The sequence below is a fragment of the Oryctolagus cuniculus genome, chromosome 10, assembly GCF_964237555.1.
Source record: "Oryctolagus cuniculus chromosome 10, mOryCun1.1, whole genome shotgun sequence".
Lineage (NCBI taxonomy): Eukaryota > Metazoa > Chordata > Mammalia > Lagomorpha > Leporidae > Oryctolagus > Oryctolagus cuniculus.
Window position 1 is genome coordinate 114369391 of NC_091441.1, and position 13443 is coordinate 114382833.

The 13443-nt window shown below is 52.2% G+C and overlaps 1 protein-coding gene across 12 annotated transcripts in view; it reads right to left on the reverse strand.

Moving 5' to 3' along the window:
• Positions 1-13443, reverse strand: part of IFT122 (intraflagellar transport 122) — an 87486-nt gene that overhangs the window by 12131 nt on the left and 61912 nt on the right. For all 12 annotated transcript variants that reach the window (XR_007921664.2, XR_011379651.1, XR_011379650.1 and 9 more), the window contains 5 exons: positions 12217-12378; positions 7120-7286; positions 4546-4717; positions 3084-3186; positions 949-1089 (listed from right to left, as the gene is read on the reverse strand). Coding sequence is in view for 6 of the 12 variants with exons in the window: in XM_070051073.1 (XP_069907174.1) it covers positions 949-1089; positions 3084-3186; positions 4546-4717; positions 7120-7286; positions 12217-12378 (745 nt within the window). In the remaining 6 variants the exon portion in view is untranslated. The remainder of the gene's footprint in view (positions 1-948; positions 1090-3083; positions 3187-4545; positions 4718-7119; positions 7287-12216; positions 12379-13443) is intronic.

A 13443-nucleotide genomic window follows, 5' to 3' on the forward strand; every position in this document is an offset into this window, starting at 1 on the left:
ATGTGTCACATAGTGCCCGTGCCTAGGCACTGGCCACAGAAGAGCCAGGTGATGGTGCTACTTATCAGTAGCATCAGTTATTCTGCAACACCAGACCCACTCCTACCCCAAGGACAAGAGCAAAGAAGGGCAGTGATGAGAAGGGTGCTCTGCTTAGGAGCGGTGGCCACCCCAGGATGCTGAACTCTTAGCTGGGCAGAGCAGATGGCCAGGAAGCATGAAGACATTCTCTCAGGTTCCCCCCAGACCTCACACTGCACCCTCCCAGGTCATTCCATGGCTACCAACCCAGACCTGCAGAGGAGCTGGCTCAAGGGCACGCTGATGCCAACCTGACTCACGCTCACCTGGGGCCTCTTCCCTCTCTGCTCCTTCTCATCAGAAACACAAACCACAGGCCAGACTGAAACCTTAGGGGGGAAGCAGGGCAGAGTGCCCCCATGGGACACAGGGGCAAGCAGAGCTCAGGAAGGAACCAGGGCCTGCTACAGATCCCCTCTGCTTCCAGAACTCCCTCAGTGCATCACGGGAAGTACTGTGAGAAAAAGGCACACTGAGACTGTCTCCCCCCAACCCCCGCACGAGTGAGAATCCAGTGTGTATCATTCTCAAGTGATCTCTAGTTCATCTTTTCATTTAATTAAGTTTTTTGTTTTTTTTTTTAAGCCAGTGCTTACCCTGGTCCAGCTATGGGCGCCCAGGTAGGAGGGGAGAGAGACGTTCTAAATTAGCTGCACAGGGCAGGACCTCCCAACCGCAACCCAGGTGGCCCCCATCCCACCCTTATCCTTACCACAAACTAGGGAGAGATGACACTGCAGATTATGCGCTGCAAGACAGGCTGATGGACAATATACTCAATAAACAAGCCCAGGGCTTTCATTAAAACAGGCTAGCTCTTTTGATGTTTATCTTGGTGCCAGAGCGGCCTGGCCAATGTTCCCTTACCTCGAGCTATCTCGAGGCACTGCATGGACAGCATCCAGTAATAATAGGCGGCATCACTGAACCTGCTCTCCACCACGGCGTTGTGCGTGAGCTGCTCCAGAACCCGGACGGCTTCTCCCTGCCGCCCGGCCTTGTGGAACGCTGAGGGCACAAGAGCACACGTGGTCCAGAGAGCCCGAGGAGGAGGCAGGGGAGAAGTCTATGGGGCTCGCGGGGGCGGCTCTGGAAGTAGGACACTCACTGCAGAGCATCTGTAGTGCCTGGCTGCTGGGCTGCCTCTCAGGCGGAAACCTATAAATAACTGAGGCTACACCCTGGTTGTGTGAGACACAACCCTCTGTGGCTGGGAAAAGGCAACCAATGTTGGGAAAGCCTGGCCAAAAGAAGACCTGAGGGGCCAAACTGCAGGGCAAAGTGTGATGACAAAACCTGCTCATCTTTGGTGGGTTCTGCCCCTGCACAACTCGAGGACAAAGCTAACTGAGGCGACACTAACCGGATCTGACATTGCAGCCTTGGCCAGGCTTCACTGTCTATAAAGTGTTTTCTTTGCTAATTTCCTCACAGGTGCATCACAACAGACACAGGAAGAAGAGAAAATCATCCCCTCTTCTGACAGGTAACAGAGCAGGTTCTGCAACGTGGAGAGCACCATACCCAAGGTCAAAGAAGAGGATCCAGCTCAAGGTCTCTCAAGTTGCTTTCAACTGAACACTTTTTGATAACAATCTAGAAAGATCTGGCTCAGTTATTGAAACCCGACACTTGCACAAACAAGCCACAAATCTTTCAGTCTTCTTGCTATCTACCAAACAGAAATTCCCTGAGCACTTCCTCGGTGGCCAGCCCCTCAGGACATCAGGGGCTGCCAGCGAAGCACCTGTGGCTGGGACACTCATCCACATGTGGGCCTCCAGATGACCCCAACCTTCTGCCTGAGAGAAGGAAAGGTCTGGCCTTTGTCCCATTCTCCCCTCCACTCTTGTCTGAGCACCAAGTTACTATGGCGATGGATTCTTGGAAGGGCAGGCACAGACAGATGGATAGGTTGATGTGTTTTGCCCAAACATGCAGATACTTCAGCAACTGGGTGCTCTGGCAATGCTGCAGCAGGGAGAACACGCTGTCCTCAGGCCTGGCTTTTAACTGCAGGGCTCCCACAGAGAGACATTTGTTCCACAATGTGTCCGGAGGTGGCAACTGTTACCATATAGAAGTGCAAATGAGATGCTATGGATTATGACACACCCAGCTTCAATTAAAGACATCCTAAACAGGCAGCGAAACACAGGCAGAAGAATCAGGTTCCCCAGCTGGACAGATCCTGGTCCAAGTCTCTCTGCCGCTCACTGCCTCTGCGACTTTGTACAGCACACAGCCTGTGTCTCTGTGGGGCTGTTGGCAAGACTCAAGGTTATACAGGTTAAGTGCCCAGCCAGTGCCTGACACAGAAAAGGCAGCTGAGTTTTAAAATCATGATTCCCATTATCAGTTAAAGCTCACTTGCTTGGCTCCTATTTCAGCTACCCCCTACTTTGTGTGCAGCCCATTTCACCCACAGAGATGCTAAGGAGCAGAGGTCACCCCACTGACTGCAGACAGAAATGGAACCTGGGTTTCTATTTTCAGTAGAGGAAAGAGGAGGTGACTGTGCTACACATCTGTGGCAGTCCTCTCATTTTGTCCTCACTTAACCCTGGTACCAGTGACCTCTGCCACTTCCTAGCTATAGGACTAAAGGCAAATGCCTTTACCTCTTTCAACTTCCACTTTCTCATCTGTAAAATGGGAATAACAACCACAGTACCAACACCATGTGACGGTAATGAAGACTGAGAATACAGACGGATGTGCATGGTGTGTGGTGCTTTGCTCAATAACCACAGCACCTGAGAGAGCAGACAGAAACTGCGAAGGTCCCTAGGCAGTGGGTGAGGGGCTCACGAGCCATGTATCTCCAAAGTCTACATCCTTTACACTGCTTCCATCTCTCATCCCCGCATACATCACATCCCCATGGAACATCGCCTATCTTGGAGTGTGCAGATGTGAGGGGCCTGGCAGCTTTCTTGAAATGTGTGCTTGGGGAGTGCCTACCTTTGCCCCTCCTGCCAGGTGCCAGTCTGAGTGCCTACCTTTCTGAGCTTCCTCAAAACGATCGTTCTCTGCCAGCCACTGGGCATAGGGCACATAGATGTCATCCTTAAATTCAGGGTGCTTCTCGCCCAAAGCAAAGGCCTGGAGGAAGCAGCAAACCCATCCTTAATGAAGCAGCCCTGCAGTCCCCATGAAAACACGGCACTTGGCTGAATCCATTAGGCATGTCCTATTTTGCCAGCCTGACAACTCAGAGGGGGAAAGAGCCTCCCCACCCAACCACCCCCAGAAACACAAAAACAAATCAGCTCTTTGAAAACAAAAGGCAATTAACAGCAATATGCAAGCGACTGGATTCAATAACAACACAGTCTGTTTCTGAACTACAGGAGCGGCACAAAATCGGAAACATTTTATTTTGAGGGTTTGCGTAGGCTCATGGAGCGCTGCAAACAGATTTCTTTTAATTGCAGGCGACACCTAAGGAAACAGAATTGACATTCTCATCATCACTGCTTATCAGCTGTCAAAGATGACTGTGGGCTTGGGGTTGTCTAGGACCAAGTCGCTGCTTCACCTAAGCCCCAGATCACTGGCAGGCCAGAGGAAGGGAAGTAAGCCATGGCACGAAGTTTGCCTCATGTCTGGCCAGGCCTGTTCCGTGATGTCACTCATGGCCACTTGAGAAACCTCCTGGTACATTTGTCTCAAGATGCCATTATAGCCTCTGTCAGTGACCTGTCACCCTCGGAGGGCAGACAACAGTCAAGACAGCTCTTAACCCAGCAAAGGCCTCAGAACTGCCCTGTATGAGAGACCACCCTGGCTGGCTGACAAGGGGAGAGGCCCAGGGGTCACTTTCGCTCCAGGACACAAGTGGCCCCTGAGCTGGAGGATGGGAGCCAAGCATGGAGAGGGTGGCATCGGCTGCTCTGCAGTGGCCTGGCTAATCCTCCTCATCCACCCTTCACAGCAGAGGAATTACAATTGGGTAGGCCAGGAAGGAGAAACTGGGACACGGAAAGTATGGGTGGCATTGCTGCAAAATGCCAGCCAGAAGGTTTTAAATGTCACCTAAGTGTGTTTCCACACCAGAGACAGTCTGAGCCTGTGGTGCTGGTCAAGGCAGCTCAGACAAACTGCAGGCACTGGAGCCCTTGTGTGAACACTCATGCCCTAGTGCCTACCCTAGGGCCACAAAAGAGCAGGCAGCCAATGAAGATTTTCTGGAAGGAAAGAAGGGAGGGAGGGAAGAAGAGAGGGAGGTGAGGCGAGGGGAAGGGAGTGGGGGAAAGCAGGGGAGAGAAAAGTATTATGGGAAAGCTCTCCAAGACACTATGGCTCAGAGGGTTCTAGGCTGTCTTCTGACCACCAGGCCAACGTTCATTCCACCATGGGAGGCTTATAACCATCCAAACCCCAGGGGGCACTTGTATACACCTGCCTGTGGCCCAGGGCTCAGGCTGTACCCCTCACCCATGAGGCACACTCTGCCCTCACCTCGTCCCAGCACTGGGTCTCCACGTGCAGCTGCACCAAAGACTTCAGGTCACCCATCTTCAAGTAGGTCTCGGCAGCATAGCCAGGGTTATCCAGCTTCTTGAAGTAGTGAGCACACAGCAGCAAGGGCTCACGCTCAGCTTTGTCCAGCTTCCGGGCGATGTCAATCAACCTGGAAAGTGGAGAGGGCGGGGAGGAGAGGGCCCTGTGAAGTGGTCTGATAGAAAGCAGCAGCAAGGGGCTGCGGGTCTCCTCAAAGGCGGCTCTGCGGCTGTTTGTTCTGTCATGCCCAGCACTACCACAGCACCACGGCCCCGGGAGGTGCTGTCAATGGGAGCGTATGTGCTCTGGAAACATGGCCAGGGACCAGGTGAGGCTGCCTGTGAGGGGCATCTTCTGTCACCTCGTGTGTCGGCCACAGAAGTTACTAATCTGCCCAGCAGAAAAGAAAGTCTACCAATTTCCTGCTGGGTCCAAGGTGGTGCTGTGCGCTTTCTCATGTGTGGATCTTCCCTAACGGGTGGGTGCTCCTGTTCTCATTTCACAGATGTGAAGACTAAAGCCCAGGGTGGAAGGTGCAGCTTCCCCCTGAGGCTTCAGAGCCAGGAAGTGGCAGAGTGTGTGAGTATTCTCCAGGGATGCGCTCTAGGGGAGACATGCGTGGCCTGCTCTGAGTGCCAAAAGATGGGTCTGCAGGAAGCCCTGACTGCCCTTTACTGGCCAAGGGGCTGACCACAGTGAGGGGCCACAGGGACCAGTTGGCTCACCCCCTCTTCCCAATGGTGACCAGCCCTGCCGCTGCGCATGGGGACATGGGGTGGATGGAATGCGCCTCTTCCCTCTGGTCAGGCTGATGTTTGGAGTGAGACCAGCTCTACTGGGGTAAGGGCTCTGAGTCCCAGCCGGCTCTGAGAAGGAAGGGAAGCATCCGCAACAGATCCCATCTCAGAGACAGGCAAGCTGGGGAGGCCTGTCAGTTTGCACTTAGAATAATAATGGCATCTAAAAATAACACTGCTCAGCAGGGAAAGGACACATTTTTAGGGAAAGGTGGCACAGGCAGCCCCTAAGAGCCCTCCCCCATCGAGTCACATGGCCCTGGATGAGAGCACCCTTTACAATCAGACCTGGAAGAAGGACAGAACATGCTTCTTCTTTCTTTCCTGAGCTAGCTGAGTGTCCCCAGGGTAACCTGAAACACAGCACTTAAAAAGAAAGCGACAGATGAAACACCAGAGGGTAGAGTGGGGCCTACATTGCCTGGCTCTCCTCTGTGCCACCCCTTTCATGAAAAGAAAAATTTGGGGGGGCAAAATCTTTGCCTCCACGTTCAAGAAACTTCATTCTTGGACAACAGGATTCAGCAGTAGGTCCCCCCACCACCACCAAGGTCTCCTTGGGACAGGCCCAGAGACCAACCACACAATGCAGCTGAAGTGCTCACTTCAGCGGCATATGTACAATGCAGTTCAACAGGACAACTTGTCATGAACCGGCCTGTTCCCCATCCCAGGTCCTGGCTGGGCCACTACTAACCTATAAGCAACTTTGATTCCAGAACAACCAACAGCCTTCACGGCGCAGACTGAGTTAACTTCCTTCCTGCCCTTCTCAGCCAGGTGTGGCAACACACGGGCACACGCCTGCATGACCAAGAAGCCCACTGGAGCTCACCAAGCCTATCACATCTTTGAAGCCCACTTCTTTTTTCTATTCTCTACGTGGCAGGTGGCATCGAGCCCGAGGCAGCCCCTGTTGCAGCTCTTCTGCGTCTCATACTTTCAGCCACCATTGTCCATCTCAGCCTGCTGGGCTGGCCAGCCATTCTCCCTTCCTCTAATTTTCCCTGATGATGGGGTCTCACCACCTGTGCAAATCTAAGTGCCTCCACTTGGTACCCAAGGTCCTAGTGTGGCCAGTGTGGGCAGCCCTGCCGGCAGCCAGCCGCCCCTCCCTCCAGCTCCCACACCAGCCTTATTCCAACCAGACCCACTTGCTCTTGGGCTCTTCCTCCTGCCATCTCTACCTCTCAAAATCTTTCAAGGCCCCTTCATGCAAAGACGTCCACAGCTGCTCCCAGAATCCTCCTTTCCTTATTACTTAGAACTTTTCCTGCACTTGTCTGGTTCCCACCACCAGACATTTCATGGGCACAGAAACTGCTCAGAAGAGGCTGGAGCTCAGCACATAGCTTCCTTACTATTTGGCCTTTGGCAATAGTGTGTTTCCTAGGTCTTGGTTTACTCAATTGCAAGACGGATGTGGAAATGTCACCCGAGGGGCCTACAAACTTACTGCCGTGCCTCGGTTGTAGTGAGGGCTCAGTCCATGGCAGCTCTGCTGTCTGGGTGGCCCCCTCCTGGGTCCCCAGCACCCTTTCCCCCAGGAACTCGAGAAGTTCCTCAAAATCAGTGACTGCCTGGCTCAATCTCCTGACTCCGCTAGGATGTAGTCACTACCACATTTGGTTTAGATATTTAGAGAATAGCTATTTTTTCCTCGTCAGTCAAAACCAAGAGCTGACATGACAAGACATGCTGCCAAACGCTTCTGGGGGCAGGGGCGAAAACCTACATGTCGACCCAGCCGTGGTCGCCGCTCAGCTCGATGGCCTTGACATGCTCTCCCGCTGAGATGTACATCTCCACAGCGGCTTTGGGCTCGTTGATATTTCTGGCCCAGTCAGCCTGTTTGGTGATTAGCATCTTTGTTTCTTTGGGGTCTCCAGATCCAAGGAAATCCTGAGGAAGCACAACAAACAAAAACACTCCGGATCAGAGCTTCCTGTGCCAGCATTACGTCAGGCTGCCGAAAGCTGGAGCAAGGAAGGGTTCCATTTGGCTGCAGCAGGCGCTCAGGATGTGGCAGGGGCCCATCCCTGTGCGGCTGAGCAGGGGGCAGTCCCAGGTGTCGGGGAGGAGTGCTTGTGGCTGCCCCACAGGTGCTCCTGAGGATGCTGGGACAGTGTCAAGGACTGTGGCCTTCAGTGTTTCCTTCCTTTACTAATGAACACTTGTTCTTCAGCCAAGTGGCACTTGCCAGACCACGGAGCATTCTGGGTGGATGTGCGTGCACACACACTACAGTGGATAGTCTCTCTCCACTGTCCTGCAGAGTGATAGGCAACACGGCTGCTTAACTTCAAACAGTTGGTCCTAGACTCTGCTCCGCTGTATGGATAATACCACATACCTGGAGATCTCAGTGGGACTGGCATGTGGGCCCCTCAATGCCAGCAAAATGAGTTCTAGATTCAGCCTCCTGTGGCCTCCCTCAGCTACCACCACACTCACAACATGTACCATTCACATCTGTTTTCTGAGATGTTCTGTGGCCTGCCCTTAGGGAATCATCCCATTGGCTTGCCCAGGTATGCGTTGAGGACAGACAATAAGCAAAACTCTCTTTGGTTAATGCATTCTCAACTGAATGTTACTGGACTCTGGTCTGAGTCAGGTCTGCAGGGGTGGGGACCCAAGCCAAGGTGGGCCAGCAGGAAGGGATCTGAAGTGGACCAAGGCCACCAGGAGAGAACTGTAAAGGAAGTGAGAAGCCTGCAATCCCAGAGGCTCAGGAAGCAGGGTGCAGGGTCTGGGTTTCCCCTGCCACAGATCAGGGTTATGCCTAGCTCCCCAGGGCTGTCCCTATAATTTTGAGAAATAGCCTCAGAAAATCACTGGCATGCAAAATACACACCTAGGAGTCACCATAGTTGAGACAGCATTGGTGCTGACATTTAAGAGGTGGGGGCTTTTCAAAAGGGGACACTGAGAGCATTTTCAGTCTGGATCTGCATCCTGGGTAAGACAGAGTTGTTGCAGGGATCATGTATCGTGCAGACAACTCATCCCCGTGATGACTGTTCATTGGTCAAAGAAGTGCAGTCAATACAAGTAGAAAAGCCCTCTAACAATTAGCTCACTGCCCCTCACCCACTATTTGCTTTCAAGTCATTGTGTAACCCCTAAAATTGCCCTAGACAACCCAATGATTAAGAAGGAGAAGAAACAGTCTAGTTTACCCTGATGCTAGAACCTCAGTTAAAGAGAGACCTAGGAACTGTGGCATAGCTGGCAAAGCTGCCGCTCGCAGTGCCAGCATCCCATACGGGTGCCAGTTCAAGTCCTGGCTGCTCCATTGCCAATCCAGCTCTCTGCTATTAACTGGGAAAACAGTGGAAGATTGCTCAAGTCTTAGGGCCCCTGCACCCGTGTGGGATGCCCAAAGGAAGTACCTGGTTCCTGGCTTCAGATTGGCCACTGCAGCCAATTGAGGAGTGAACCAGTGGATGGAAGATCTCTCTCTGTCTCACTCTCTCTGCATGTAACTTTTTCAAATAAATAAATTTATCTTAAAAAAAAAAGGCCAGCGCTGCGGCTCACTAGGCTAATCCTCCGCCTAGCGGTGCCGGCACACCGGGTTCTAGTCCCGGTTGGGGCGCCGGATTCTGTCCCGGTTGCCCCTCTTCCAGGCCAGCTCTCTGCTGTGACCAGGGAGTGCAGTGGAGGATGGCCCAGGTGCTTGGGCCCTGCACCCCATGGGAGACCAGGAAAAGCACCTGGCTCCTGGCTCCTGCCATCGGATCAGCGCAGTGCGCCGGCCGCGGCGGGCATTGGAGGGTGAACCAAAGGCAAAGGAAGACCTTTCTCTCTGTCTCTCTCTCTCACTGTCCACTCTGCCTGTCAAAAGGAAAAAAAAAAATAACTTTCCGTTAGCCAGCGCCACGGCTCAATAGGCTAATCCTCCGCCTAGCGGTGCCGGCACACCAGGTTCTAGTCCCGGTCGGGGCACCGGATTCTGTCCCAGTTGCCCCTCTTCCAGGCCAGCTCTCTGCTGTGGCCAGGGAGTGCAGTGGAGGATGGCCCAAGTCCTTGGGCCCTGCACCCCATGGGAGACCAGGAGAAGCACCTGGCTCCTGGCTCCTGCCTTCGGATAGGCGCAGTGCGCTGGCCGCAGCACACCGCCGCGGCAGCCATTGGAGGGTGAACCAATGGCAGAAGGAAGACCTTTCTCTCTGTCTCTCTCTCTCACTGTCCACTCTGCCTGTAAAAAAAAAAAAAAAAAAGAGAGAGAGAGAGAGAGAGGCTTAACCTTGGCTAGCATCTGGTTCCCTCTGGAGCTCAGAGGGGAAGGGGCCTGGAAAGCAGCCACTTACTGTGCCTAGTTTGGGCACTACAGACTCACCGTTTACTCTTACAGCTACTACAACGTGCACTCTGTATGCTGCCACTCTGTCTACCAATGAAGTCAGCAGCGGGGAAATAGGCATCAGAGAATGGCAATGTCCTTTAAAGAGTCTTTAGCAGACTCTGGGCGCTCAGCATACTGGGAGTGACTAAGAAAGGTCAGAGGCCAAGAGACAGCCATGAGTCTGCGTGGTCGACGCAGAGAGACCAGCCAGGCTCGCAGCGCACAGGCTCGAGGGAGTCTCCTAGGAGGAGCCCTGAGCCATATAGCTCAGGGAGTTGGGACTTAATTGAGGCTGAGTCTAAATGGTTCCTTCAAGGCTCAACTAACTGGGTTTTCAAAGGCTTTTTGGTTCCATGAATATAATTGACATGTTATCTGGAGGCCACAGCCAAGATTTTGTCCTGCAGTGGACAGAAAAAGGCTGTGCTGAGTGATGAATGAGACTTAACAATGTTCTCCTGCGTGGTGATTTCAATCAGGACATACTACAGAGAGTGAAGAGCATTATCATTCCCTTTATCACCACATAAACATGTCACTTATCCGGAAAGCATACAATTTATTTGTATGTGGGAATGTAATTTAAAAATTTTCTGAAAACCAGATTGAATCTTGGGAAGCAATTTTCAAGTAAACAAAAACATGCCATGTTAATAAGCACTGTGTCCCCCACTCCCCCAACATAATACATATGTACACATTTTCTCAATCCCGACTACCGGGCAAAGCAGGGAGGGGATTGAAACAGAACCAATCTACTTGGAACTGTGATCAAAAACCGAAACCCAAAACAAGCTCTACAGTATTTACCTTCCTAGAGACAAACCAGATGGACTGTGTCAGTGGGCACATTTCTGGGTGGGAGACTATGGGTGCCTGAAGCCCACCTGAGGAGGGATGAGGGGCCTCCGAGCAGGGGCAGGATTGGGTGCACTCTGTGGTCATGCTGGGCCCCTCTTATTTTCATCTTTCTACAGCCTGCATTTGTAAAGTGCCCCATGCACTGTTCTGTGCACTCCTTATATATAACCAAGCTGAGGAGGACACAGAGGCTGGGCACAGGGAAGACCTGCAACCAAGGTCACCCCACAGGAGGAACCTGGACTCATACCAGGCCTCTGGATTCTGGGGCCTTTTCCACCGCAGCAGGGCTGCCGACTTGAGGAGGCTCCAAGGGTTCCAGAAGGTACCATCAAGTGCAAGAGACAAGCAGCTCCAGCTGTTTCTGAGGCCAACATTCTACCTCCAGGGATCTGATCCTTGTTTCAGGCTGTGCTCGCAGCTAAAATGTTGTTACGCCCAGAAGAGAGCTGCACTGATTTAGGTGTGCTCAGTATGCATGTTTCATGAAATCTGGTGGGGGCTGTGGGAGGAGCAGGAGCACGGGGAAGCATGAGAAAGGTGAAGAGGAAAACGAGGGAAGCTACCCTGGATCTGAAGAAAGAAAAGAAGGAATCAAGGTGAAAAGGCAGCCTGGCTGGAGCCCAGGTGCTTGGCCACAACAGGTGAACAGTAACTCCTGGGCCACATCACAGGGAGCCAAACACGCCTTCAGCCCCAGCATCGAGCAGATGGTAGAAGATCAAAGAACACAGTCATCTTCAGGAATAGAAAAGGAAAAAAAGGGGGAAGATTTTCCATCTTGAACTCGTGAGTTAGATAATTACCATTAATAGCCACTAATTGGTTGTGGCTGATGACTCAATAACATTCTGAGAACTTCTGACACTACCGGGAAAGGCAGGTTAACAGCGGCACCTCCGTAAAGGAAGAGCCCTGCTGCTTGCTGCACCTTGTGCTAGGCTCAACTGCAAATGTCTTGACTGGTTTGAGCTCCTTTGTAGGAGCTGCTCAGGAGCCGGGGCCAGCTAGCTCTTCTCCCATAGGGATTTTCAGAAGTCCACACCTGCTGGGGACTAACCTTGATGGGGGACCCCAAATCTGAAAGGGAATCTCCACCTTGAGGAAACGCTCTGCAGCCATCAGGGCAGAGAGGCACACGGAGCCAACATGTGAGGGCGGGGTCTGGCATGGCCTCTGCACCCAGCACAAAGGCCCTGTACAATCAGAACACAGGCACCCAGGAACCTAGGCTGCAGGGCCCCACACGGTCCCACAGGACTTGCAGGAACAGCATGTGTGTGAGGGCACTGATGCTTAAAAGCTCCTGAGAGAGATCTGAGAGTTTTGGGGAGGCAGCCCCACAGCCTTGCACTCAACACTTTTGAAGGGGATTGTGCTGGGGCAGACTCACACCAACCAACTCTGTCACTCAGGAAGGTCTGAAATGTCACATTCTGTCCCTCTGACACACGCCCAGAAATTAAGTTTTAGACCAGTTTCAACCAGTGGCCACTGATGGTTCCTTTGTTTACCCATTTGCCCACACCCTGAGACCACGGCTGTTTTCCATCTAAACCACCTCTTGGGGCAAACAACTTGGACACTGCAGGTCAGAACCCTGGGGTCCAGGTGGGTTACCTTGGCATACTCAAACATGCGCAGGTCAGTGTACATGTCGAGTGCGAGGTTCTCGTGCCCACTCTTCTTGTACAGTTTGGCGGCCTCGTGGAACTTCCCTTGGTAGGAAAACACATCTGCCAGAAACAGGTCATTGTTGGTCTCTCCCCGCTTCTTCCTCTCCTGGAAAAATTAGAAGCACAGGAAATGGCCTCTGCAGCCATGGGCAGGAAGCAGCCTCTACAAAGGGTAGACGTTGCTATTTCCAGTTAAGCCCCTGGGCGTTCCTCCTGGAATCTAGGCTTGGCTCCCAGGCTGTTGTGTCTCACCTACATCGCTGGTGGGAATGCTTGACAACAAAAGCAGATTTTTTTTTTCCAGACAAGTAAAGACCAAAAAAGATGCAAACCTTTGTTTAGTGGAAATTCCTCAGTTTTGCTTTCCGGTCTATTCTTCCAAGGCAACTGGACAGTTTGGACAGTGTGTGTCACCCGCTAACTGGTGGTTCCTAACTCCCACATCTCAGCCCTGGCTGGCAGAGTTGTGACCCAGAATGATGACAGACAAGGGCAAAGTGTAGGGTTTCTGTCCAAGATGGAGACCACACAATAGTAAAACAAGCCTCACTATGTTCCTCTTTCTTCAGAGAGCACACTGAATGCACGCTAGGTGCCAGGTACACACTTTGCACACATGTGGATTCTTTATTCCTCATGGCAGCTGGAGGGGTAGTGATTACCACCCACGTACCACAGTGAAGGAAGCTGGGATTCAAGAAGACAAACAGGCAGAGGGCAGACGAAGCTGGTATGTGGACTCAGTTCTGTCAGACCCCAAGTGCTCCTTGCACATCACAGAGCTCTCCCTGTGCCACGAACCACCAACCACAACAGCCCCTTCTGAAGTCAGCAGGGGTTCTCCCTAACAATCCCATGTACACATGCGCACACATGCTTAGCAGTGCCAGGATAACTCAAGGGACTGCACGTTCCTGCCTCTTGGGCTAGGAAATAGTCACTACTCTACAGCTCAAGTATTTGTAAACACTCAGTCACACCCGACCCTTCATCTGCAGCAGTTGTCTTTTGCTTGTTTTCTCACAAGTGTATCATAGTGGAGGAAGATGAGACATTGAATCAAACTCCTAGACAAGCTGGTGAAAGTTTTAACAGCTGGAGGCATGATGCCTCCCCACTGACAGAAATAATTAAAAAAAAACCTACATATAGTTCTGGCTAATCTGCCCAA